General features: G+C 41.3%; 1 protein-coding gene across 2 annotated transcripts in view; it reads left to right on the top strand.

Moving 5' to 3' along the window:
• prox1a (prospero homeobox 1a) overlaps nucleotides 1-27,374 on the top strand; it is a 42,007-nt gene that overhangs the window by 6,878 nt on the left and 7,755 nt on the right. For both annotated transcript variants that reach the window (XM_026158310.2, XM_080296998.1), the window contains 2 exons: nucleotides 3,396-3,503; nucleotides 15,725-15,919. In XM_026158310.2, the coding sequence (XP_026014095.1) occupies nucleotides 3,396-3,503; nucleotides 15,725-15,919 (303 nt within the window). The remainder of the gene's footprint in view (nucleotides 1-3,395; nucleotides 3,504-15,724; nucleotides 15,920-27,374) is intronic.

The following is a 27,374-nucleotide window of genomic DNA, read 5'->3' as shown; positions in this document are numbered from 1 at the left end:
CTGAGACACTATTGTGCTGTTAGGTTCGCTTTCATCACAAAGACTTTGTACATAAACGCTCAAAGCAAATCATATTTCACTTTGTCTGTGTGTGTGTGTGTGTGTGTGTGTGTGTGTGTGTGTGTGTGTGTGTGTGTGTGTGTGTGTGTGTGTGTGCAGGGTAGGTAAGACTTCGTACATAGGAGCTCAAAGCTAATCATATTTCAAAGAGCAGGAGAGGGGAACAGGCAAATGCTTGGCCTTACTGACTCTAAATGTGTGTTCTTCAACCTTGTGGGCACACATAAGGAGAAGTGTAATATCTCAAATGTACACTTTAGTTTCCTTTTTATGATTGTTAGCAGGTTGTTCTGGGACACTCCTACTCACTTTCATTTGTTGGCCTTCGGTCTCGGTGGCTCGACAGCTGTGTGTTTTGCTTCATACAAACACACATGCACAAACACATCATCTTTCATGGCGTGTGCATGGGGACAGGTGTTTGCAGGTAGCTGTTTATCTTCTTGTTGCTAACCTTTCATATGGAGAGGGCTTCTCCCAGCCGCTGTGCACACAAACACACACAGTGACTCACGCATGCATGCATGCGTGCAAACATGGGGGCGTGCGTGAAAAACACACGTTTGAACAACAAAGTGAAAAGAAAAATAAGACTTTGAACCTGATAAAATGGGAACTCCTTGCAGCTGTGGTGGGGATTTGATCACAGCGTCGTCTTCAAAGCCAATTTAGATGTTGCTTTAATTAGAAAAAAAAACAAAAAGAGAAAAATATTTGACACGTCTCTTGATCCTGCTGAGCCGTTTCATTCCAAAATGCTCTCCCATTCATTTGGCCGAGAAAAAAGAAAAATCTTTGAAAGTGGACATTAGTATTTCAAACATACTGAGCACCACCCTTCAAACCCTCCTCTCTCCTTTCTTTCTTTAAACTATTCACTTTTATAAGAAATTCATCGTTTTGAATTTGACAAAGCAGAGAGAGCATTCACCTTGGGCTCAGGCTCACAAACTGTTGCTTTAAATAACACAGGAAAGAGAAATAAGACCGCGAGGACACGTATGTCTGTTTGTCAAACATACACATAATACGACAACAGTTCATAAAACAGATCTCATAAAACAGTCTGTCATGAATTTCAGTACGCAAATATAAAATAATAAAATCAGGCCATGAGAAGAATTTTGGATATTTGAGGATTAAACTCAAACAGTTGAGCTGCATTCAGTGAAAAAATGTATGTGTGCATGTAAGCGTCCAATTCTGATAGCTGATTATCCTTACACTTGCAAATTACACACCCATCCGCCAGCCTACTTAAATTATTTGTCATTACATACAATTAACAAATAATTACATACAACATTTACTGTGCAAATTTGCTGAAGCAAACAGGAATGAGCACCAGATGTGCCACCAGGCTAACACTTTGATTTTCCTCGGGTATAAATCTAAAGCATACTCGTGTCATGTATCCATCCTGATTGATTTGGAGTGGTGTTGCCCAGTTTTGGAGAAAGTGTCCACCTTTTCTTGAACATAATTGCACTCAACCAACGATGTCTGCAAGTCATGACCTGGTTAACTAGAAAAAAAATCCACAAATCCTGCTGTGAACGGTCACATTTCTCAAATTTGCCTTTTTTCATGTTGTTTTCTGTGTCTAGTATAAAGCAGAGTAGAGACGACATGGTGAATGCAATCTTGGTAGCTGTAAGGTCTTAAGAAAGACTTGCCTTTGCACTGATAATAGCTAACCTTAAAGACTCGCATGCACACTCAGGTCTGTGTGTCTTTAAGCCTTTGTGCGCAGCTGAGCAGATGTCCTCCATTCATTTATGAATTTATTCCCTCCTCAATCTTTTCTCCTCCCAATCCCCCCATTCACACACCATAACACACATACACCTGGTAACAAGGTCAAGTTACACCTGATATGGTAAGCCCCCACGTAAACCATCTCTGTCCCTAAGCAGAAGTGGCAGGTACACACGCACGTGCACGTATAGGAAAGGAGGAGGAAGAGAAGTGAAAGAATAAAAGAAAAAATGTGTTTATTCAGTGACTCACTTTAGCTACTATTACATGCACACAAACACACATGCACATCACTTGGCATTTATTCATTATTATATTGCTTCACACTGTTTACTCTGAGTCATGTTGGGTGTGTTTAAATGTGTATGCGTGTCCACAAAAAATAAGACAAAAAAAAAACAGTTGATCTAAATGCACACAAACAGTGACATGTTGGCATGAATGTTAACTAAGTGATGGTGTTGTTGTCTGCTGACCGGACGTATCTGCTGCTAAATGAATGATGGATGACAGCGAGGCTCACCTCTAGCTTCTGATATGGAGAGGCCTTTTTAATCGTGTTGTTGGGTCATGTTAATTAGTAGCACGAAGTCAGGACAGCTTTTTAGGTCGAGACAGACGACGGTGTGCCTTTCTTTTATTTTTTATTTTTTATTGGCCGTTGAAGGTTGATGGGTAGATACAACAACAAATTGCAAAAAGCTGACAAAGTTAAATCTCTTGTCCCAAAGCTGCTCTTTTTCTTTTCTTTTTTTCCACGTTTTTTTTTTTTTTTTTTTACACTTTCCACTCCTGATTGCTGATGCTAGTCTCTCCCTCTTTCCAGCCATATAGGGCCCCTGGGGTTGTCTTTATGTGTGTATGTGTGTGTGTTTCTCTGTGTGCTAATTGACCTTGCAGGGGGTTCCATTGATTGCCTCATCTTCTCTGATAGATTATAGGGCTGTTAATGTGGTGGGGAAATGGCAGCGTGGTGGGGCACAGCTGTTGTCACGCACACACACGCATGCAAACACACACACGTGTGCATACACACCCACTCGGACACACGGATACTCTTGGCGCCCCTACAACCGGGGCCTGCACAATTATTATTTTCGTTGTTGAGACAGTGGGATGGGCAGAGTCTGCGAGATGCTGGGATTTGATCAAAAGCCAGCAGGTGCTTGTGTTTGATTTTTGCTCCACACCCGTCGCAGAAGTGGCTTTGACTTATCAGAGTTTCTGCATTTAAAACTAGTCACTCCTTCCTCACAGTGTGGTAGTGAGCTTTTCTCACAAATGCTTTTGAAAAAAGAAAATCATCCCCCTCTCATTGGTCGCTCTACAGTTATAGAGTTTGTGTTAGAAAAAGGAATACATACACACTGAAAGGTTTTCAGACTTCAGGTGGGTTGGATGTTACATTCACATGTAACGAGTGTGGTCTCACTGCTGTCGTGGCAATTCCTTAGCCAAGCTTAGATAAGCATAATGTGGATTGTGTCAGAGGAAATGTCCCTCCACTGTGTTCCTCAAAAGCTTTGGTCCCCAAAAAACAAACTGTTTAATGGTTCCTTGACCCTGTTAATGCTCAGATTCAAGAGGGCCTGTCTCCGAACCACCTGAAGAAGGCCAAGCTGATGTTCTTCTACACCCGCTATCCCTCATCCAACATGCTCAAAATGTACTTCTCTGACGTCAAGGTAAGACCTCTTTCCTCACTTTTCTTTTCCTTCTGTTTTCTTTAATGAACCTCCTGCAGCTGCTCTCTACAAATCATATTTTTCTCTTTTATGTCAGTCACATTCAAGTCCCCTGCTCAGTTTGTTGTATCATTTAACTTTAGTGATTACAACACTTTTTCCCCACTGGATCCACAGTATGTACTTCTCTTGGGAATCTAGGATAATTATTTTAGTGAGGGCTGAAACTCCAAACTAAAGACAGATTATAGTTTGTATTATCAAACTGATCTGTGTGCATAAGACTTTGTCTAAGTTGTTCAAACTATGCAAAATAAAAGTTGGGCTATGCGCTTTAATATGTTTCTGAATTCTCAAGGTGAAATCCTCAAGGCACACACATGTAATTGTCAGGAGAAGAGACAGACAAAGGCAGAAAAAAGTGAGTGGCTTTAAATAAGAAGAGCTATGAGTACTGCAGTCGCTCTCACGTCAAATATGGACGTTAATGTTGGGAATGTAACGGCATCCTTAGAGTCCGGGCTCCAAAAACACACTGGTGTATTTTTCTGACTTGTGTGCATTTTGCTGTCTGATTATATTCAGCTATATTGCACCATTAAACTGTGTGTGTGTGTTTGTGCGGTGAGACCCTGGAGCGCAGATGGGTGCTCCAGTCTGTCACGTCTTTGTAGCATAATTAGAGTTTCTGGCCTTAATCGGCCAGGGGTAGGAAGGAGGGGTGCTAACGCCCACTTTCCCTCTCTTGACACACACACAAACTGTAAGAGGGCCCCCCCCGTAATACTCATTTTATCTCCCTGCCACCCACAACCCATGCATATACACTAACGCTTTCACTCTCACTCTCAGTAACGCAAAATGAGAAGCTGAACTTTTCTTTAAACACGGACACGGAAACAAGCACTGCGTGTGCGCTCTTTTGACATTTGATGGGATATGAACGGAAGTAATAGAGTAAAAATGATCAAGTACATAAAGTCAAGAAAAAGAGAAAAAAGTAGAAGACAACGTGTGTGTGTGTGTGTGTGTGTGTGTGTGTGTGTGTGTGTGTGTGTGTGTGTGTGTGTGTGTGTGTGTGTTGGACGGCTTTGAGAAAATGACAGAGGGGAGGGGAGAGCAAAATGAAATGGATGACAGAATAAGAGAACAACAGCTTTAAAACAAAGACGCCGATTGTTTCGTGTTTACAGGCTGCTACGTGTTTTGCAAAGGAGCATACGGCTCCTCGACAGATTCAGGACGCTGTATTCAAATGAGCATAAACGCAGACACACACACCAGCTGGCCTTTGGCTCATATCTGCGGTGACCACTTCCTTGTGGCAGTGCCACATCCTCATTGGCTGCCATGGCAACAGGGGTCGCCGGGACACCAGGTTGCTAGGCAAACACAAGGTTGCTAAGTCTACCTGCTCCCAGTGTGTGAGACTGTGATTTGTCATTAGCCGATGTACCTTTACTGTCAAAATAAAAGCAAAGAAAGGAACATTTTATCAACGTGCTTTAAAGGTTTATCATCTCTCCAAGAGAATCTGTCACTGATGAGCCTGAACATGTTCTCAGAACTTACAAACATTACAATATTGCTGATTTGGCATAAGCTTCCAACAATTTCTTCTTTGCAGATTTTGATTCTTTTAATTTCCAAGTACATTGCAGGAAATAAATAACGGGGCAATGTAAACAGTTGCCTCTTCTGTGAGAGCCAACAGATCTCTCTGAACTTTCACAATAAAAGTGTAGGTTCCACCACAGAGATGGTGGAAGACATACAAATAAATACAATTTAGCTGCCTGTAATATAAATGGTGACCAATCTAATCTTATAATCATATATACTAAACTAGGGGTGTCAAACATGTGGCCCGGGGGCCAGAATCAGCCCAGCAAATGCTCTAATCTGGCCCATTAGACGGCTTTTGGATCATCTTAAGATTCCTGTGAAGGTTTCTCTGAATTAATATAAATTATGTTTGTGCAGAGAGCTACCAGAACTTTACCTGTTTTTTCAAGTTCTCTGATTTATTTAATTTACTGCAGCAACATTTCTTTATCGTGTAGAAAAACTGATGAAAAACTGATGAAAAAAATCATACTTCTTTTTCTTAAATTAAATGGGATTCAATGTGTAGTTAAACATCTTTACACTGACAGAAAGAGGAGTTTCAGTATATGTCCCACGATGTAAAAATGAGTTTGGCATGGCTGTACTAAACAGGATCTTCTTCCTGTGAAAACTCTACATTCAAATGCATCATTCTAATAGGAGCCGGTGACTTGACAGGGGGTGTATTATAAATCACGTTCAGCGAGGTGCCTTCAGGTTTAACTCGGGGTTTAAAGTGTCATAGGAAGGGTTTGCATTTTTAAGGTGGTACACTGCCATCTTTACTTGTGCTGAATACCTGTACTGCTTGAGGACAGCTAACAAATCGACACATATGAAAGTGCAGTGCACTGATGGTGCATTTCTAATAATGGGATCACTATTTGGAGAAGAACTGTGGGTGGATTGTGAGAGGCTCAAACAATGTGCATCTACAGCTTTGGGTGGTATAGATTCTTAGTTAAGTAAACTGCTTTTTTTGCAAGCTTATTTAAGTGCTTGATGATCTCAGAAGATTTGCAAGTAAGCCGACCTTCCTATGTAAATTATGTTTTTACAGTGCCGTTTACCTACACCAGGGTAAAAGTGGAGTTAATGTCCTACAACACATAAGAATACACAGATGTAAATACAGTCAAATCTACTTCTGCACTAATAATGGTTCATACCTTATGCTTCAACACGTCTTTGTACTTTTCCAGCTCTGGCTGCAGCAATTATGTTGCTTTTAGCTGGTTTAGTATTTCTAAATTCCTCTGATTTGTTGTTCTTTTTATCAGAAAAGTGCAGCTCAATCCGGACAATATTTGCAGTTAATCATCTAGCGGCAACAAATACACTGATTGATTCGGGAAATTTGGCTTTTACTTGCAGATCTGAAAATCCTCATAACAAGGCTTAGCCTGATTGCAGTTTTTAGGTTTAATGAAGCCAGATGAAGCAGAGATATCACGGGTATTTTCATCTTGCTTCATAGTACAGGTGCCTGGGTGAGTTAGCTAGTGCCACACCCAGAGACACACAAACGAACAAGAAGAGACAGTTTAAAACAGCTACGTGCTGACATCGATATTATTCTATAATCAGCTTAACTCATATTTTCAATTATCTGAGTAATATCCTCAATATTTATGTGGCCAGTAAAATCTGGCTTTGGGGTTTAATTTGGAAAATGAATAAATTAGAACTAATGAGTTAATGCATAGCTTTGGTTCACGAGTTTGTCTTTTTGAGATTGATATTGGCTTTTAAATTTAATCTACTCTGCAATCTGTGGGTTTATCTTCAAAAAGATATCCAATTAATCTCTTCAGTCTCAACAAACATGGATTTAGATTAGGAGACGTTTGCGTGCAGATACAGTATTTGAGTCTCGAACTGTAAGTCCAGTCAGAACCGCAAACAGTGGGAGTTAATGCAGTGTAAAGATACAAGTTTGTTGGCTGTCAAGGGACAGACTGTCACGGCCGCCGAGGCGAGCCGTGTGGAGTTGGAAGAAGGACCCAAGATGCAGGCAGTGGATGAAACGCTGGTGAGGTTTATTAACAAAGGTGTAGTGGCAAACAAGCAGTGGGGCATGACAAATAACTGAAGACACCTAAACTGGGAGAACTAAAAATAACAGACCTGGGAGCATACGACAAAGGGGATGAGAAGCAGAGAGACGCAGACGAGGACCAGGCCACTGTGGAACACAGGGTAACGCAGACTGACACGACTTAACACAGACAAACCAGCAACAGGCAGGAGAACACACAGGGCTTAAATACACACACCAGTAATCAGGGGATGAGAGACAGGAGGGCAACACAGCTGGGAGAAATCAGAGCTGACGGGACAGGGGAAACGTAAACTGAACACACTCACATCAGACAGAGACCTTCACAATAAAACAGGAAACTCAGACACGGGGAACCAAACAAGACACAGATCTAAACAGACAGCTTCACAAACAGATGGGGTGACACCATAGACAGACAGAGACACAGACTCAAAGGCAGACCGAATATAACACATAGAACTCAAACCATAATAATAATCATCATCATCACAATAAACCAGAAAATGATAACTAAAGGCGCTGGGTCACCGACCCAGGACCATGACACAGACAGTATGGTGTGTCATTGTCACATCACAACAGAGCCCTGCTGGAAGAGCTTAACATTAGACTTTTGAGAAGACTCCATACCTTATTTCCTGACATCCCTCGTGCAATGTGGAACAAAGTCAACAACAGACAAATCTGCTGCTTAGAGAGGTAGTTACTGAATGAAAATGCATTGGATGGCTTTTACAGCCAGACTGATATATCAGCAGAACAATATTTTGGCTGATATCATTAGTCAGCCGATATATATATATATTGTGTCAGCTTTCATATTGGTCAATAAATGAAAATTGAAAAGGCAAAGAAGAAACAGGAGACACTATTGTATCACAGACTTCCAATCAGGCAACTTGTTGTGACAAAAGAGCAGGATTAAATCGCACCATCACATTATCTTAGTAGGCACTTATAAATAACAGCAGACAACAAATTTTAGTGTAATCTGGGTTTTTTGTGTTTCTAAAAGAAGAAAAAATATCAACTGATATATCAGGTTTTTAAATGACAAAATATCGGTATTAGTATCGATCTTAAAGCTCCTATTATGGTTGGCTCCAATGAAAGTCTAAAGGATGCAATATTTTTATGACAAAAGAAATTCTCATTGTATGAAATCCAGTTTAGAGCGAAATCATCAATCTTACATGACGAATACGGTTATTTTCAGAAAGGCAACACAAAAACTTGTAAAATGGTGCAGATTTTTCAGGACCTGTGTGTGTGTGTGTGTGTGTGTGTGTGTGTGTGTGTGTGTGTGTGTGTGTGTGTGTGTGTGTGTGTGTGTGCTCTGTCAAAGAATTTGATATAACTTGCTTTCGTTCCCAGACGGCACTTGTTAGTGAGATCAATTTAAGGGATTTGATGACAGTAAAAAGTACACATCTACAGAGTTAGCCTTTAAGAAATTATGGTTTCCTATTCTTCATATTTTATGCAAATAATAGTTTAGTCAAATTTTGTTTTAATTGAGTCGTAATCCCACTTAATCCAGCATATTTCTGAGTGGGAGACATTACATTGCTTAATCAAAATGAATCATGGTTAATCCTATTTGTGATGAGTGAAGCTGTTCTTTTCAAGCCTTTGCTAGTGTGTGTGTGCGTGGAAGACTGAGCGAGTGAGCACACCCTGTTGCTGTCTGTCTGTGTGTGTGTCCTGTTTCATTGTCCCACTGCATTCATTATCCTCATCATTACCATGTCTCTGAAATCCGGGTCAGTGTCTCTTTTTCCTTTTTTTTTCTCACCCTCTCTTTTACTCCTAGCGCCCCCCGATCCTTCCCAGGGAACAATAAGTAGCATGTGTTAGAAGGATCAGGCAGATTCACTGTAAGGGAATTAGGGCCCTGAATGGCTTTCCCTAATTGGACTTGAATGGACTTTGTCTATGGGAAACTGGTTCTTAAAGATGAGCCTCTTACACACAATTGTCTCCTCTCTCGGTGTGGGAAGTGGGTTGAGCTGACAACTGTTTTAGCCACAGATGAGCAAGCATGCACATACACATGCACGCCCGGGACATTAATTGCATTGTGCAAAACTCTTGCCTTCTGACCAGACAATCACACATATAAGCACAAGACGCTGAGGTCGCTGCCGTCTCGTCTTCAGAGAGTCAGCAAGAATAATTAAGACCTCGTTAGGAGTGGAGGAGGATTAATTAGACGCTGGCTGGCTCGGGGAGCTCCGTCTAACTCGCGCACTCTCACTTGCAAGTTGCCTGCCAGCTGAGGGTTTTTAACACTCTCGCTCGCTAATATGCATGTGCACACACACATTTATCAGCGAGAGCCCTGAAGACTCTTGCCTTGAGAGGCTGAAATGATATCTGGATGCCGCCATCTCAGCAGGAATCAATTAGCGTCCAGCCCGCCTCTCACCCGTCTTGTCAATTAGCTTCACGATGAGCAATACGGCCAATTTTGCCTTGTCAGGATATGAAGAGGGAAAAAGCTTTTTTTACTGATGCTGTTTAAACTGAACATCAGAAATGAACAATTTTATGAGCTTACTTAAATCTTTCCTAAGACCGTTTAGTTACATTGAGCTGATGTTAATTCAAAACTGTGTAACAGGAAGCTGATTAACTATGCTTTTCATGATCTAATCTGTCTTTAAGCAAAAAATTTGCCACAACAAAGATTAACCAATCAAAACTGGATACAAGTGATTAAAAATTCTAAGCGGCTTGTTGCTAAAGCAAGGATTCTGCACACTATTCCTTAAGCAGCTGCAGTCCCTACACTGTGTGCTGTATGGTAAAGCAGAAATGACCTACAACATAAATTGAACAGAAAGTTCCTACAACAGCTATTCCTCCAGGAATCACGAGACACCTTCAGTGCTACGACTCGCAGATTTCTGTTGATTGTGCACATTCACGCCGTCCTCGGCAGAACTTGCCGAGCTATGGTGAATCTGGTTGAAGCGGGGGCGGGGGGGCAGATTCTTAAAGGATGTGTGTGTTTGCCCTTCGAATGTGGCCCGGGGGCGGGGGGTGGGGTGTCATGGACCATCAAGGGAACAAGAGTCGGGCCACCCTGACACTTTCTCTGACACTCTCTCTTTCCCCTTTTTCACTGCAAACAGAAAACGGCATTCCTCCACCTCAGCGCTTTTTCTCCTCCCCCCCTTCTGTTTTTTGTGGTTTGTGCTGATTGTGATGAGCTTTATGACATAGTGGGTGGATAAGAGGGCAGGTGGTGACATGACTACATCTGACTACATGTGAAGTCGCTTCTACGCTTCTGATTTCAGGCTGTACCTACCCAAGTTACATTTTGTAGCCACCAGCATATTTATAAACTCTACCTGAGGTGGTTTTATACATTAAGACAGAAATGTAAAAAATTAAGAATAAACCGTTTTATCAGTGTTGCATAGTTTGCCAACCAGAGGTCCAAGCAGAGTCGGGTCAGACATAAATGAATATACCATGACTTGTTGTGATCAATTATTTTTATATAGCACCATCATGTTACCTCAGTATGAACTCATAAATAACAAATCTGTTTATGTTTCATGTTTCTGAAAGAAAAGAATATCCTACATTGGCTTTATTTTCCAATGAAAATCTAAAGGATGCATTATTCTTAAGTCCAGTTGTGGAAGCAAAACTAATGCACATAAACAAACAAAAGGTTTGTAGTGAAAATAATATGAAAATGATCATATCTATTTTCAATTACTTTGGGTAATCAGGCTTTTTGAAGCACCTCCCACATTTGATTAGTCCGATGGGAACTTGTGGTGTACTGTTCCCACACCAGCTCAACAGAGCTGGGATCCGGTGACTGTGCCGACTTCTCTTTTTATATGCAAAATACCCCCGACTGCCTCTTCTTTAACCTCCTGAGACCAGACCTCTTCTTTGGGATGCATTTTTAATTTCTTATAGCTATCTATGATTAGTTGGAGTTAGGGCTGGGCCATATTATACCGTTCACGGTAATACCGGTATAATTTTAGGCAACGATAGGAAAATGAAATATCGCGATAGAATGGGAGTAAAACGCGCATGCGCAGTGCCTTTGTTTTCATACGCACATGGCCGATTGTTGAGTGAAACAGATGAACCAGAATTGGTTTGTAAAAATGGTGCAACTTCAGTGATGTGGAACTGGTTTGGTGTTTGTCCGTCAGATACACAACAAAGCACATTTTTTTGCAGAACATGCAAGCGGCCGTTGTTATTGTCATATTTGACGGACTAAGATGCTCTTAAATCTGGGAGTAATCTGGGTCCTAAACTCCGTATTCTTCAGGTCAAACAACACTGCAGCATCACTTAGAGTTAAAAACTGTCTAAATTCTTTCATCTTTAATAAAACGATCAGCATTGCTGCTTTACCAGGTGTAACTATAAAGTTTAACTTCCAGGCATCCATGAAAACAAAAGTTATTACATTTAACGGAGTTAGAAGTTAGCAGGAAGCTAGCGGAAGTTAGCTCGCTAGTTTCGCTAGTTACCTAAGCATGATATAGCATGTTCTGACGGAGAGATTTCTGTAAAAAATCAAACGTACAGCTCTGCTATCACTTCCAACATAAATGAAGACAGGAAACTAAACAGCAGTGACGTTTGTAGGGTTACTGAAGTTGGGCTAGCTGGTATATAATGATGTGCTACGTGATCGCTAGCGACACAGCTATGTTAGCATAACATAAACAGTGAAGCTGGAGGACGAACACTAACACTTTTCCACTTATAAAAGTTAACGTGAAGGTTCTTCATGGTTAGAGACAAATGCAATCGCATGGCAGGATGCTGTAAACGGACCAAACTTCAGTCAGGAGAACAACTGAGATAATCCATCCACAATACGAGGTTAGTCATTAATATACTGCAACAACATGGGAATAGAGCAGCTGCCAGAGAATTCAACATTAATGAATCAATGGCACAGAAGTGGAGGAAGCAAGAAGAATGAGTTTAATAAAGTTTGATTTATCTGACTACTTTGTTTCGCTTAATGTACCTTATAATCCCGTGCACCTTATGGTGCGAAAAATACGTACTGCACACTGCAGTTTAATGTTGCAAAGCACCTCTTTTTAACTTCAGTGGATATTATACATGGTTATGCTCAGGATATGTCAGCCCATTTCTACTGGAAATGCCTTTTGGTTAAACTTTCAGCAAGGAATTTGCATTTGCACTGTTACATTTTTATAAAGCTTTAATGTACATAAAAACCAGCTTCTTGTTTAAGTGAAAATAAATGGAAGGTTGTCTTTTTGCGCTAGTAATGTTGTGGAGTTGTATTTTGTCTCGCATCAATTATATCGTCGGTTATATCGTTATCGCAAATTTTCAAATATATATCGTGATAAATATTTTTGGCCATATCGCCCTGCTCTAGTTGGAGTCATTAAGTATAAAAATACTAAGCATCATCTTAAATATGGGTTTGTTTATATTAATTCATTATAGACAGCATAACATGATAAAGTCACGACTGTTAAGGATGAAACACTTTATTAAGCAGAGTGGAGGATAAGGTTTGGAAAACCCAAAATGTAATTTTGATGACGCAAAGTTTAAGGGGGAAATTTCACCAGAATCAAGTGTTGGCTGTCGATGCTGAAGTTGCTGATTTTTGAGTACCAGTTAACAGAGCTGTTTCTCATACTAGACTCTCTGATGTACTCAGTTATACACTGATTAGAAACAGTTTGTGCCATTTTATTTTATTATACTGTCGTATAAAAAATTCACTATTTTAATCATTTCTCACATTTCTTAGAAGAAAACTACTTTTGTTGACCTTTGTGAGACTGTAATTGAAGTCTGATGTTCTCCTTTAGTCATCAAAGCTGTTCCAACATCGCTGGAAAATGGCTTTTATAATAATCAATTAGCCTTTTAACACGCTATGCTTACATTACGTAGCCCAGTGTGGCACTGGAGCACGGTGTGATGGCTGCATGAAAATGACATATGAAGCCCATTAAAAGTCTTAACCACTGTCAATGCCCTGATTATTTGTTATTGTTAATATTATTAAAACCAAAACTTTGATTACACAAAAAAAAGAAGGCGATTTCTAAGTGACCCCAAACTTTTGAGTGAATCGTGTAATTATATTTGAGACTTTGTAAAATGCTGGCAATTTGAATTCAAATTGGGACTTAAATGATTATTTAATTGATGCCTATCACCTTTTACTTCAGTGATCAGACAGTGAAGAAGCAAAATTTAGGTTTTCGAAAATTTTGCTGGATTTAAAATTCTTACATCAGCATCCTCAGATAAACTGTGATACATCTTCCAACTTCTTAGGTGGATCATATCTGGAAGCCTGTATGGTACAGATACACAAACAGTTGCATAATTAACCTTTATTTATTCGTGAAAATAATAACTAAAATATGTTAATTATTAATGTGGGTGTCCTTGTTATCCTACTTTGAGTTTGTGGCAGGATGGTTATGTTTTGTTTTTTTTACAAATGACATCTTCTTGTATGTGTTAATTGCTGAGTTATCAGATTCCCTTCATGCTACTCTTTTGTGGGTCACCAACACACTCACACACACACTCTTCCCTCCTGTCACTATGCTCTTTAAAACCAACTCCCTTTCCTTCTCCTGCACACACACACAGCACCACGCTCTATTATGCTCCATTATGTCACCCCCTCTAACCGTTCCTGAAAAAATATCTCTTTCCCTCGGCCGTCCTCCGCTGCGCTCCCTCTCCGTGCATTCCTATTTTTTTCTCCACGCTGCCTCGCACCATTCGGCTCGCTCTCCCCCGTCTGTCTTTCTTTCCCTCTATCTCTCTCGCTCATCCCTCGCTCCTGTGAGACAATGTCTTGTAACAATACTGAGCTTAATCTCTGTGTCAAAGCCGTTTTTCCCCTCCACTGAGCACACACACACAAACACACCACATACACTTTCACTGAGCTGTCGCTGTGCTTTTTAAAAAACATTAATGTGTGGGGGGTTTTATTTCTTTTTCCAGAGAACGATGAAAACTGCCTTAAAAACCTCCAAATGATTCTCTTAAAACTTACAGAAATCTCTTAAAATATGTTCAGCCCTTCAAGTTTGTTGTGCATTTTCACACACAGTGCTTGCTGTACGCACTGATACTTTCCCTTTTCCTTCCTTTATTCCTGCTCTATATCCTGTGATACAAATACACAAGAAGTTTATCTATTTAAAGGTGGAAAATTATCAAAAAAGAATCATTTATTGGTGCAGGAAAATGATGATTTGCCAATTATGTGAAATTGTAGCTGTTTGTTTCCAAACTCAAATTAGTATTTGATATCACTACAACTAGCTTGATGTTAATTTAGTAAAAGCTCAATTATTTAATAACATTTTGGTAAAAACAACTTCGCTAAACTAAAAAACTGGATCGGAACAGACGTTTTCCGCAGTGGTCGTAAGGCTGATGAGGATGAGGGTTTAACGACTTGTTAATGTCAGTTTGGCTCTGTGTGAAAGCCCGAACTGGCATAACAATAAGTTAATATTTGGGATATTCTTGTGTGATTGCTGCAGTTTAAAGAGATGTTTTTTCTCCAGCGAGGAGCCTAAAGGTGTTTGTTGTACTAGTGGCTAATGAGGAGGACAAATACAGACGTGTGGAGAGGGGGTGGTTGATTGGGGCAATAGTTCCTGTTTTTCTCTAACTTCCAGTGTACGTATACACACCAAAAAATTCAAATAAAAAACAACACTGTCTACATTCCTTCTTATTATTTAGTCCCGGCACAGTGTTGACATACAATTAGAGCTATATTTGCATAGACTTGCATGGAAAATGTAGGCTGCAGAACAAAAAGCAAATTCATCTGAATATGTAGTGCCACAATGTAATGTGAGCATTCATACGGAGGCCCAGTTCAAGGCAAATTTGATGATAGAGCATCAGGCAAATAAGTTCCAAAGAAAACATCAGCTGTGCTATGATACGTCTACATCAACAAACAGGAAGCAGCAATAAGCAGTCCGTCTTCTGCCTCTTTTTCGAAGATTTGTTACCTTACAACCAAAAGTCATCAAAAATTTCTGCACAGTGGATCATGTTAATTGGTATGATTCAACAAAAAATACTTTAACACAACCTGATGCTGCTAAAAAGAGAACACAAACATAAATAACAAACTCCCTGAGGTTCCTTCCTGTTAAATGGCAGTTTATCCTTCCCACTGTCGCCAAATGCTTGCTCATAGTGGGTTGAGTGATTGTTGGAGCTTTCTCTGTATTATTGTAGGGTCTTTAATTTACAATATAAAGCACCTCGAGGTGACTGTCGTTGTGATTATGTAAATAAAACTAAATTGAATTAGTTTTAATTAGTTTTAATTCAATTTAGTTGAATTAAAACACACAACATTAGAGGACATGTTGTGATTTTGCTATTAAGACCAACAGTTCTATTGCACACATGCGGAAAATCCCAGCTCTACGGGAACATGTGCATGCGGTGGAAATGTAATGTTAAAGCTCTTTTTTTTTATATTTATGATGCTCTTCTCGTACAGTTCAATCGATGCATCACCTCCCAGCTGATCAAGTGGTTCAGCAACTTCAGGGAGTTCTACTACATCCAGATGGAGAAGTTTGCTCGGCAGGCCATCAACGAGGGTGTGACTGCTGCCGAGGAGCTGACTGTGGGGCGAGATGCCGAACTCTTCAGGGCACTCAACATGCACTACAACAAGGCCAACGACTTTGAGGTAAGCTGGGCTGTCCTTTTTAGGGGACGCCAGGTGTATTAATTTGTATAACAGGAAGTAGACGTTCCACTCAACGACAGAAAATATGGAGAGAAAATGGCAAATAGGGAGGGAAACTCAAAGTAAGCAACAGTGGGAAACTGTCACTCTACAGCACGTCTGTACTACTTGATATGTTGTTTATCTATGATGCTGCATTAGTATCAGAGTAACTAAAAAATAGTAATACCCTTAAAAAGACAAAAAGCAGAACTTGTGTATTTATTCACTGTATCATGGTGTGTGTGTGTGTGTGTGTGTGTGTGTGTGTGTGTGTGTGTGTGTGTGTGTGTGTGTGTGTGTGTGTGTGATATTTGTTTCATTTAATCAGCTCAATGATTTGCTTTGGTCGGCTGTCACTGTTTACCATTGCTTTAGGTACACCTGCACTAGTGTGTAGCTCACATATTGAAAGTTGAAGCAATAAGATATATTGCTGCTTCAATATTGTGCTCCACCTTTAATGGTAAGCCCTCTTAAACTTATGTTTTATCTTTAGTGGTGTTCTCTTGCAAAGTTTGGTGGTTTAACTTCTCTCTTAAACCCATACAAAATCTTCCAAAAACAAGACATTTTTTGGAAAAGGTCTTTTTTTTGTTTGTTTGTTTGTTTTTTAATAAAAAATATCTGTTTGCCAAACTTTGGAATGCAATGTCAGGTTGCCTTCAGTTTAATTAAAGTACCATTTTTCTCCAAACATTTCAGAAATCAAAAGCCTCCTCGATCTAGTAAGACTGAAAAGTTTCCCATACTTTCTACCCGTTTCTCTCGTTACCGGATTAAAACTGAATTCAGCGTAGCTCAAACACACTCACTCACACAAATGTCCTCCACCAAGTCAGCTGTTCAGAGTGCAACAGTCACCTCACAATTCTGCTGAGGTGTGGATGTTGCTGTGTGTGTGTTCGATGAGGCGAGAGAGGACGCCGCTCGAGGCACGGGTGTCCTTGTCAAAGCGATTTGCAGAAGTCACATTCCCTCTCTCACTTTTCCTCTTCCAGTATTGGTCTAAGGGGACCTGAGGGCCCTTAAACTATCCAATGTAACATCAGCAGCATTTAGATGTCCATTAGCTTACACCTTATCGCTGACACACACGCACACTTCGCTTTTTCTTTTTTTGCTTAAGGATACAAATGCCAAAGCTTAAATGGATAAAGAGACTCGCAGACACGACACACCCTCATATTCATGCTGCAAAGGGTTTGTGATATTGAAGTAGGCTATTTGGAGAAATGAATAGCAAATGCTTTGCATAGTTTGCATAACAAGAGTCAGGTAGCATTTCACAGGTGTGTATGAAAAGAGCATGTACAGGAAGCGGACACACGCATGCAAATAATGAGTATGTGTGATTATTTATAGAGATAGGAGGATCAGGTTTAAAGTTCAAACTGGGTCCAGAAGACCTTTAAACCAGGGCTCAGTTGCACTTTTTTGGCCAAGAAGACAATCATATTTGACTTTCTAGAGGAAGTAAAAGTCACAACAAGGTTTCTGTAGGTGAACCTGTGGTAGGATCATTACTAGCTGTTTTTTTTTTAAATCATCAAAAGCTTTCAGTTAAGCTTTTGATGACAGAAAGTGTTTGATTTGAGTTTGTACCGTTCATGCATTCATTAGTTGCATCCATTTGACTGCACAGTGCAGTTTGAAAATCAGCCCACAAACTCTTTAAACCTGAAACTGAGCTATTAAAGCCATTAAACACGTTTTGTTAAGAATTAGCATGTGATGTTGTGCACTTGTAACCAAACACTGTTAAAAATGATCTTATTTGTTCTTAGCTGCATTTGATTAAACTTTAAAATAAGGGGACTACATTAAAGTACTGGAAAAACATCATTCAGTGGCTAGGTTTTCGCGTACAAGACAAACACAAAAACTAGAGCCTTATCGAGACCACAAACCTTACGTAAAAGATGGAGTCTTGAGTTGAGCGTGCTCAGTGGTATGTACTAGTTTATTGCCAATTAAATAACATATATATTATGTACCGCCAAAGCACAACAACAGCAACCTCAAGGATCTTTATATTGTAAGGTAAAGACCCTATAATAATAAAGAGAAAACCCCTAAAATCAAGTAACCCCCTGTGAGGAAGCATTTGGTAAAAGGGGGAAGGAAAAATTCACTTTTAACAGGAACAACCAGACACAGGGAGGGCTGAGGGAAAGAGTCAGCTGATAAACTATATTTTACTGCATCTATTTTAGTTTAACTGGGACAAATATTACAAAATGAGTTTCATATTGTGTTCATTTTTCACTTTAAACTCACAATTGATAGACAAATAATAGAGAAATAAAACCCGGTTTAGGGTCATAGTGGGGCTGAAGTCTAGCTATTATAGTGAGGTGAGATTCACCCTGAACAGTTCCCCAGCCTGTTGCAGGAATAACACATTCACACTAATGGCCAATTTAGAAGTGCCAGTTAAATCGACCCATGCACGTCTTTGTACTGTGGAGAAAATGCAAAATTCCACACAAAAAGACCCCAGCTGGCCGTTAGATTCAAACTCACGACCTTTTTTTCTGTGCCAACTGACTCCAATATACAGCGGGTTTGAGAGGTCAAATGAACTGCACCTTAAGAAAACACCAGCAAATAGAAAAATGCTGCAAAAGCCCACAAAATACTAAAGAATGTGAATAAAACACAACAGAAGTGTTTCTGGGGATACAATAATGGGACGGACAAGCCGCGGAAGTGACAAGAAGTAAAGAATGCAAAGGATTGAACTTGGTATTGACACAGTATAAATCAGTGTTGTTAGGGAGAAAATGATGCATTGAGTATTTTAATCTTATGGTTCATATGAAATAAAGCTGTTTGCTCTTTGCTATTAGCCGTTTGCTGTTAGCTTGTTGTTTCTGCCATGTTATTGTGTCCCCAAAAACACTTGTTTTCTTATTTTTGTATTTTCTTAGCATTTGCTGCGGGGTTTTTTTCTATTTCCGATGTATTTTATTCATCTTTTGTTTATTTTTTATCTGTTCCCATTATGTTTTTTGTGCTTTTCAGTGCATTTGCCCTCTCAGGGCCACCGTACCTATGTGATCTGCCTAATTTTTTGCATCGGAGTAGCTGCCCTCTGCTGGCCATGGGAAAGAATGCCGATTATGACAGGTTTTTGCAGTTGAAGGCAAGGGGTGTGATTTTTTTTGTATCCGAAGCTTCATTTTACATTTGTTGTCCAGCTGTTTTGGTCACATGCAGCTACACAGTGCGAAGAGCGAGATACTTAAAACATACGCCAGATGGGTCCAGCACCTTGGTCTGGTGATTCAGCTTGTTTGGTAATTAGATGATAGATTGTTCTTCAGACCTGGAGGCCACATCCAGCTTTTATATAAAGTCAATAACTTATTATTAGCCTAGTTGGTCTTAACAGATGTCTGATTAAGAAAACTTGTGGTGAACAGTAAATATAGTAAATCAGTATAAATACAGATTGTGTTAGAAGTTATGAAGGTTGATAGTTATACTATAAAGCTATAATGCTTGTAAGGACATTAGAAAAAGGTCGAGTGTTCTCCAAACAATGAAGTGTTTGTAACTGTGCATATACATTTTCTTCCCCTACTTTGTCCCCTTTCGTGCCTGCCTCTTCCTCCTCCTCCTCTCCTCACCTCCCTCCTTCTTTTCCGCCCTGAGGGAACATTACTGGCTAGGGACCCTCTCGCTCTCTCTGTCTCCTTCTCTTTTCCCCTCTCTCTCTCCCCCTCTGTCAAACTCAGAGGCGTGAAACTGGAACCACGGCCGATTCAGCAAGTCTCCCGACATGTACACACACACACACACACACACACACACACACACACACACACACACACACACAGAAGTCTTCTCCTTTCGCCAAATTTAGCATCATCAGAGTTCCACCTTGGTTTGTCCCCATCGCACCTCCCTCCCTCCTCTCCTTCCTCCACTTTTTGCTCTTTCCTTGCTCCCTCTCCTTCCTCCCCCTCTTCCTGCTGAATGTGTCCTCTATTGATATGGTCTCTTCGTCACCTCCTCTCCTTCGCATCCTCCTTTCATTTGCCTTTGTCCTCTCCTCTCCTCCTCTTTCTTATCGCCCTCCAATTCCTCCCCGTTGTCCCCTTAACTTTTCCCTCCACCTTTGCTCTAATTTTTGTTCTTCCCCTCCATAATCCTTCCATCCCATCTTATGTCTACTCTTACTATTGTGTCATCATCTTTATTATTGTTACTTTTTACATCTTTGTACTTCCAAGGTTATGTTTTCCTGGTTAAAATGGAGCCAAATCTTAACTAAAGCTCTATGTGGTGAATTTTTAAAATGGCCCATGCTTCGGTTGAGGAAACAAAAAAGCCTGTCATTAGTAAAGTTACAGGGCCAGCATTTTAAATAGTTATTGCAGTGGAAAGGTAAGTGATGTGTGTGTGTGTGTGTGTGTGTGTGTGTGTGTGTGTGTGTGTTGGCGTAAACAGGCCCCAGTAATTATAGCACCTTCATTAATTACCTTCTCCTCCAGCCACATTCTTTCAACTCTTCTGTCTTGTTTACCTCTCCCTCTCTCTCACTGTCTCTCCATCCTTACTCTCTCCTCACCCCCCCCCCCCCCCCCCCAATCTCTGAAACAATTTTGTGCTAATTGCAGCTCTGCCCACCAACTAATGAGGAAGGCGAAAAGAAGAAGGAAACTGGAGTAAGGGAGAGAGGAAACAGGGAATAGTCTCATCTTCAAAAACCAAACAAAAAAAAGACAGAGGGGTTTTCTTTGCCAGGACGCTCAGGGAAAGGTGTCAGCTCCTACCTTCTGCCAGGAGGGAGAGAAATGTTTCCTCTTTTTTTTAATATACCGAGAACAGATTGACGAGTTGTTGGTTAAGGCTGCCAGCAGCATTAGGCGCGCCGCTCCTGACTTGCCTGAGAGTGTGTGTTTTGAACTTATTAAGGATTTATGCTTTGGTGGGTTAGGCCTGCCAGAGCAAACGGGAGCACATTCCTAAACATGCAGACTGACTCCACCAGTACCTGCTCAGCTCGGCTCGTCTCGGCTCAGGCTTTAGGGTTTTCCATTAGGTGGTAGTGCCTGGTACCAGGAACATTTTTACCCCTCAGCCATAAAAGGCTGATGAGGTATTCTTCTCACCCTGCGGGGCGGGCAGCTGGGTGACTTGGACACCCAAGTTGGTGAATGCGATAAGTTCAGAACAAAGTGACATAGGAGTTTCAAGTTGATGCCACAGGTGTATCTACTAAAAATCTCAGACGAGCTTGAATCTGAGTGACCTTGACCTTAAGGTCAGAGGTCAAGTTTTTTGAAAATCTTTTGAACACGATAACTCAATAAGGAAGTCACATAGGACTTTGATACCATAGGCGTATCTACTTGGAGGCTGAGGCCAGAGTTCCAAGCGAGCTGAGTCGGTCTGAAAATGTGGCGTCAGCAGACTGCTCGCCACTGATTGGTGGCACTCGATGAGTCGTGAGAGCAACAAGAAAAATGACAGCATCGCCTTGATATCTGTGTTTGTGTCTCATACAAATGATGTCACGGGACTTTAATCGCATTGCTGTAACATCTCTGCACACATTAGGTGGTACACAGTTGAAATGGAAAATGTTGGAAATTGGGTCGAGTCCAGCCGAGTGGGAGCTAGTGGAAATTATACTTAACTGTGGAAAAATGGAGTCCTGGTGCGTGGATGGGGACGAGACTGTTAAGTTTCCATGTGTGAGAATTCAATGAGCGATAAGATGTACAATGAGATGTTTTTATGAAGCCTTCTAGAGGACGTTCTCATCTTTCCAGTTCAAGGATCCTTACTGTCTCTGTCAGCACAGCTGCACATCACACACACACACACACACACACACACACACACACACACACACACACACACACACACACACACAAATACACACAGATACTCATTTGTATTTGTCTGAAAGGAGCAGAGATGCCCTCCCTTGAAGTGTGGGTGTGGTTTCTGCTAAAATCTACCCTTTGACTTTGAACGACACATACACACACTCACTCACAAACACCTGGAGGCCACAGGCTGGTCACACACTCACATTTCAGGGCTATCCGATTTCATAAGCTGTGCACTTCATGAAAGGCTAAACTCCTCATGTCTTTCTCCGCCGTTTTAGATTCTTTGTTACCCTTTCGCTCTCGTTATTCATCTATTCAATCGTCTTTTCCGCTTCTTCTTCACGTGAGCCCGGTGAAAAGGGGGTCTGAGCTCAACTCCCAGGAATCGATTTTGGGAGGCGTGTTTCTCTTCACACTGGTAACAATTAAAAAAACAAAACCCTGAGTGCAGATTTTTTCCCCCATTTCTTAAATATGCGTTCTCTGTATCAGTGTCAACCTTAAGTTTGTCATTGTTCCCTTAATTTTAATCAGTCTGTCTGCCGTCCTCACCTCTTCTAGTCATAACCTACCCAGAAGGGACAAACACACACACACACACACACACACACACACACACACACACACACACACACACACACACACAGTAATTCATCAGCCCTTTTGAGAGGAGGTGAATTTCAAAGACTACACCTGTCCTGCTTTCTTTCGCTCTCCACCCTCTTTTTTTTTTCTTCTCAGCTCTGATCTCTGCCTCATTCTGCATTCAGAGCTTTGGACTTGGTATTTAAAGTACGCTCGCTGTGCTTCATGTGATGTTGGGTTTTGAGCACTTCTAGAGACACCAGCTTTTAATTTGACACCACCCCCAGGTATTTAATGTTTCCCGCCCTTGTAAAAATATTAAAAGAACAAATTAAAATACAAATGTTTAAAAGGGCGTAAGGGAACCAGCTCAGATTAACAGTACAAGTGTTAGTCCTCTATGAAGCTGTTATACCATACTTATTTGCTTTGCTGTGTATATGCCTGCGTAGGTCAGGGTGGAGGGGGATGGGCACTACAGAGGTCGGGACAGTGACACCTGACACCAGCATCCTGTAACACATTGTGAACTGCAGGCTATTGAAACACTTAGGAAAAGATCTGAGTCGTGCTAAAAGGTGAAGTCAAAACACTGAAGTGTGTGTCTAATTATGAGCAGACACAGTTTAACGAGAGTTTCCTCGTGACTTCACTTCTCTACAAAAGCCTTGAGGTTTTGAAAGGTGCATTGTTTTAATTACTCATTATAAGTTGTATATGTGGGACTGGGTTTCTGTGCGACACACGCAGATCCATAAATCACATGAACACACACTCTCGAGGCTGCTGTCATTCCAAGAATGAGCTCCGAGTCTTCCCCGGCATCTCTTGCTTTCTATTGCTGGTTGACAGAGAGCGGTATGCTGCAGACAATGCCACCTGCCAGTTTCTGTCACTATAATTATAGCTATCTGCCTGCAGTGTGTGTGTGTGTGTCTTAGTATTCCAGTTGAGAAGAAGAAGGCATCATCTTTGTCACTGAGCCTGATTGGAGTCACGAGGGGCGGTTTATGTGTGTGTTTGTGCATGTGTGTGACTGTGTATGGTCTTCCTGTAACTCTGTGTGTGTGTTGAGCATGCAGTGATTCCCTTCTCCTACCCCAGCTGTCTCCTTAGCTTTAACAATAGGCCTGGTAACAAAGACGTGGCCTTCAGCCTCTATCATGTGATGCTAGTGGTCTGCAGCCTCTCAGTCAGATGACCAAGGCTATTGTTCTTTATGGGTGACACACATAAACGTACGCACACAAGGAAGACTACACACACACACACACACACACACACACACACACACATCTGAGGAGGAACAGCACGTGTGTGAACAGGCACGCGCGAAACCGGAGCAGGCGGAGAAACGAAGACGCTTGTAATGATAGCACACAAAACGCAGACACTGATGAGATAGTGACAACAGACACACACACACACAGGCCCAATCTCAGGACGCAGACCCTTCCTCTCAGTCACATGCCGTTTGAACAAAGAGAAACGTTATTGTCACTGTCCTGCTGACAGTGAGATCAGTGACTGATTGACAAAAGAGCAGCTGAGAAAGGAAACATATTGCCGATGTCCTGGAGGAGCCTCCAGTCTCCACTCTGACTTCTAATGTCACACTTACTGACTAAAAGCTCACACTCAGGCACTCACAACTCACATTGTTGAGAAACAGATGAGACGCATCGATATGCCGTCAAATTGATATTTATTCACCTGTGTGTGAGGAAGCTGTGAATCAGCATCATGTTTCCTGATTTACGTGGGAATGGCCGCTACGTGCCCACTGCGAATTTCAGTGACTGTGTCAAAGAGCAACTTAGGTAGCTCTATGTTATTTATGTGAAGTGGCTGGGAGGCTGAATGGTGTGTGGCTTTTTTTCAAAAGCTCCTAAATGTTCGGGGTCCCCAAACTCACAGCTTCTAAGGTGTGTCACGCTAAAATTATGCAACCAGAGGGCAAGATACAGACGCAGGTGAGCTTTAGGAGGCTTCTTTCTTAATGATGAACGGATGAGTTTAAATGTAGGAAAACAAAGGAATGCAGACACAGATGGGATAAAAAGTCAACATCTTAGGGCACATATAGCTCACTAGGTAGTGCAGGTGACCCATATGTCAGTAGGCTCAGATTCAAGCCTGGCTGGGACCCTTTACTATGGTTGTGGTTCCCTTTGTTTCACTCTCTGCACAGTTCGGTCAAAAAGTTTATCTTCCAGCCAATATCTCTGACTCAGCGTTTAACCAAACGTTAGTCTTACAACTATGCTGAACGCTGTAACACTAAGCACCACAAGCTAAATCTAGACCGCTGTGAGATCCACCACAGGAAAATATGAAATAAAAAAGATTTTTTTAAGACTGAGCCAGAGTTAACAGGTAAGATTCAGGAATACCCACCAGCAAATGTGTCCGTCTGCATTCACGTTTCCTTCCAGATGTTGATTAGTTGACGAGTGGGTCCTGATAGAGAAGGGGGCACCAGTGGAGCTCATCAGGAACAGGAGATTTATTCTCTATTGCAATGGATTGACACTCAGACTTACCAAGTGCCCATTTTTCCAATTTAAAAATGCCGTTAGATCTTTTTCTATATGTAGAAGAAAAGGAGATTCTACTCATGCATAACATGGTCAGAGCTCTGGACAGTCACATTGTCTAACATTAAGTAACATAACTTTGTGATGTGTTGGGCTCCCAGGCGTCTTACCACTTCCTCTTTAAAGCTTACCTGCTTTGGTTTGGACTTTTTTCTTTCTCCCCTCAGCATACAACTGCTGAAATGCTGAAACAATGGCTAGCGGTGATGCATACATCTACCAAACTTTTACTTTTAAACTAGATTCAAACGCTTTAAAAAAAACAACAACAACAACAACAACAAAAACAGGGCAGCTCTGTGTCATTTGGATGTCTCTTAGACCTCTAATCAACAGAAAATTGCACTGAGCTAAAATACAGAATGTTCCTGTCGAAGGAGAAAGGGTGACAGGAAAAAGATGTAGAGGGAGAATGGACTCTCTTTGCTGGCTGTGTGTTTGTGTGTGTGTGCCTGCACGTGTGTGTGTGTGTGTGTGTTTGTATTTTCCTGCCAGGGTGTGTGTGACAAGAGCCAGGTCTGATAGCAGTGAAAGCGAGAGAGTGAGAGAGAAGGAAAAAGGAAGCAGATGCCTGTGTGTTGGCACAAAAAAAGATACGTCCACTCAGTGCCTCACACACACACACACTCATATAACAGCATTTGCTCAGTCCACAGAAGGAGCAGCACATGAAAGAGTTCCAGTATTGTCTCCATGATAGAGAAATACTCCACTGACCGACAGCACAGTGGACCTCAAGGCCACAGAGCGAATTAATAGCAAAGAAGAAAAAGACCGTGAGTGTGTGTTTGTGTGTTTGATGTGAAATTAAAGAGACTAAGGAGGAGGTTTGAAAAAGACAAGCAAGGTCAAAAATGATCAATGATCAAGCAAAGCACGCAAGTGAAAGCATTCAAGCGAATCTTGAATCAAATACAGACATCTCCTTCACTGACGGAGCGAAGCAGACAGACTTACAGAAAACAGAAGGAACAACACACACACACACACACACAGTCTCTGTTTGCACACCTTCATAGTCAAACATATGGTGTTTGTATAGTGATTTCTTAAGAGCACAATCTGTCTGTTTCCTCTTTCTGTGCAAGACGGCGAGTGAGGATGGAAAGGAAAAAACAACATAGATAGACGAGCAGAAGACATGGAAAGCAGAGGCAGCTGAGGACATGAAGACACAGACACACACACACACAGAGCATATGCATCACTCTGGGTCTCATGGTGACAACATGAAGAGAAAAGGCATTAATCCTTCTGGGAGGATACGGGGAGTCAGAGGAAGAGGAGTGGCTTAAATTCAGAGGAAGAGGGAGGGAAAAGGAGAGAAAAGAAGGTGAGCAGGTGATGAGCGATGCAGAGGAAAGCATAAAAGGATGGAGGGAGGCGGTGCCATCAGTGCTGCTGAGTGACTCTGATGTCCCAGTACTGTCACAACATCAGTGATATCAAATCAGTGACCTAAATTCATAATTTTCTGAACAACTGCCTATTTGTTACCTCAGTTAGATGTTATCTTGCTTAGTTTTTATGCTAAAGACTAAGTACTGCCTGTTTTTAAAAGCACACCCTCGAAACAAGGATCACATCCTTTTGTGTCAGCGGAGGTCGGTGGATTTTGCCAAATATGGATAAACATCGGCATCACATTGTAGATGACAAGGATGGCAGACCATAAAAGAAAAAAGAAAAAAAAAAACAGGAAGCAGAGGGCTAGAGCTGGTAAAATACGCCAAAGACTTCTTTCTTTGGAACGACAATGGCGTGACGCTCTCGTTGTTCTGATGCTGTCACTGTGGCCACCCGTCACCAAGCAAATGCAGGAACAGTTGTTACCAAAGGTCTTCCTGTTCAACAGCATCCCCGAAACTTCTTTTAGGAGCCCTAAAGTAGGTGTACTAGGTGCAAATGTAGCATCTTAACACAAAAATGGCCTGTAGAGGCCTGGATGTCGGAGTTTTGATTCATAATTTGTGTTAAATTGATTTTCTCCACTTGTTGAAAGCACAAGGTCACATCAGGCCTCACCTTATCTTAAAGACCTCATAGTACCATATCGCCCCATTAGAGCATTTCACTCTCAAACTGTGGGTTAGGGTTACTTGTGGTTCCTAGAGTATTTAAAGTAAAATGGGAGGCATAGCCTTCAGCTTTCAGGCCACTCCGCTGTGGATCCAGCTCCCAGTTTAGATTCAGGAGACAGACACCCTCTCTACTTTTAAGCTTAGGCTTAAGACTTAATAAAGCATATAGTTGGGGCTGGACCAGGTGACCCTGAAGCTTTCATGTTTTGAATGTGTTAAAATGGGACAAAATAAACATAAAAAAGTAACCCACTTATGAAGGGCTCTCCTTTATTCTAAAAATATTTGAATGCAACCTTGC

The sequence above is a fragment of the Astatotilapia calliptera genome, chromosome 23, assembly GCF_964374335.1.
Source record: "Astatotilapia calliptera chromosome 23, fAstCal68.1, whole genome shotgun sequence".
NCBI lineage: Eukaryota > Metazoa > Chordata > Actinopteri > Cichliformes > Cichlidae > Astatotilapia > Astatotilapia calliptera.
This window is presented reverse-complemented; position numbering and strand designations above follow the sequence as displayed.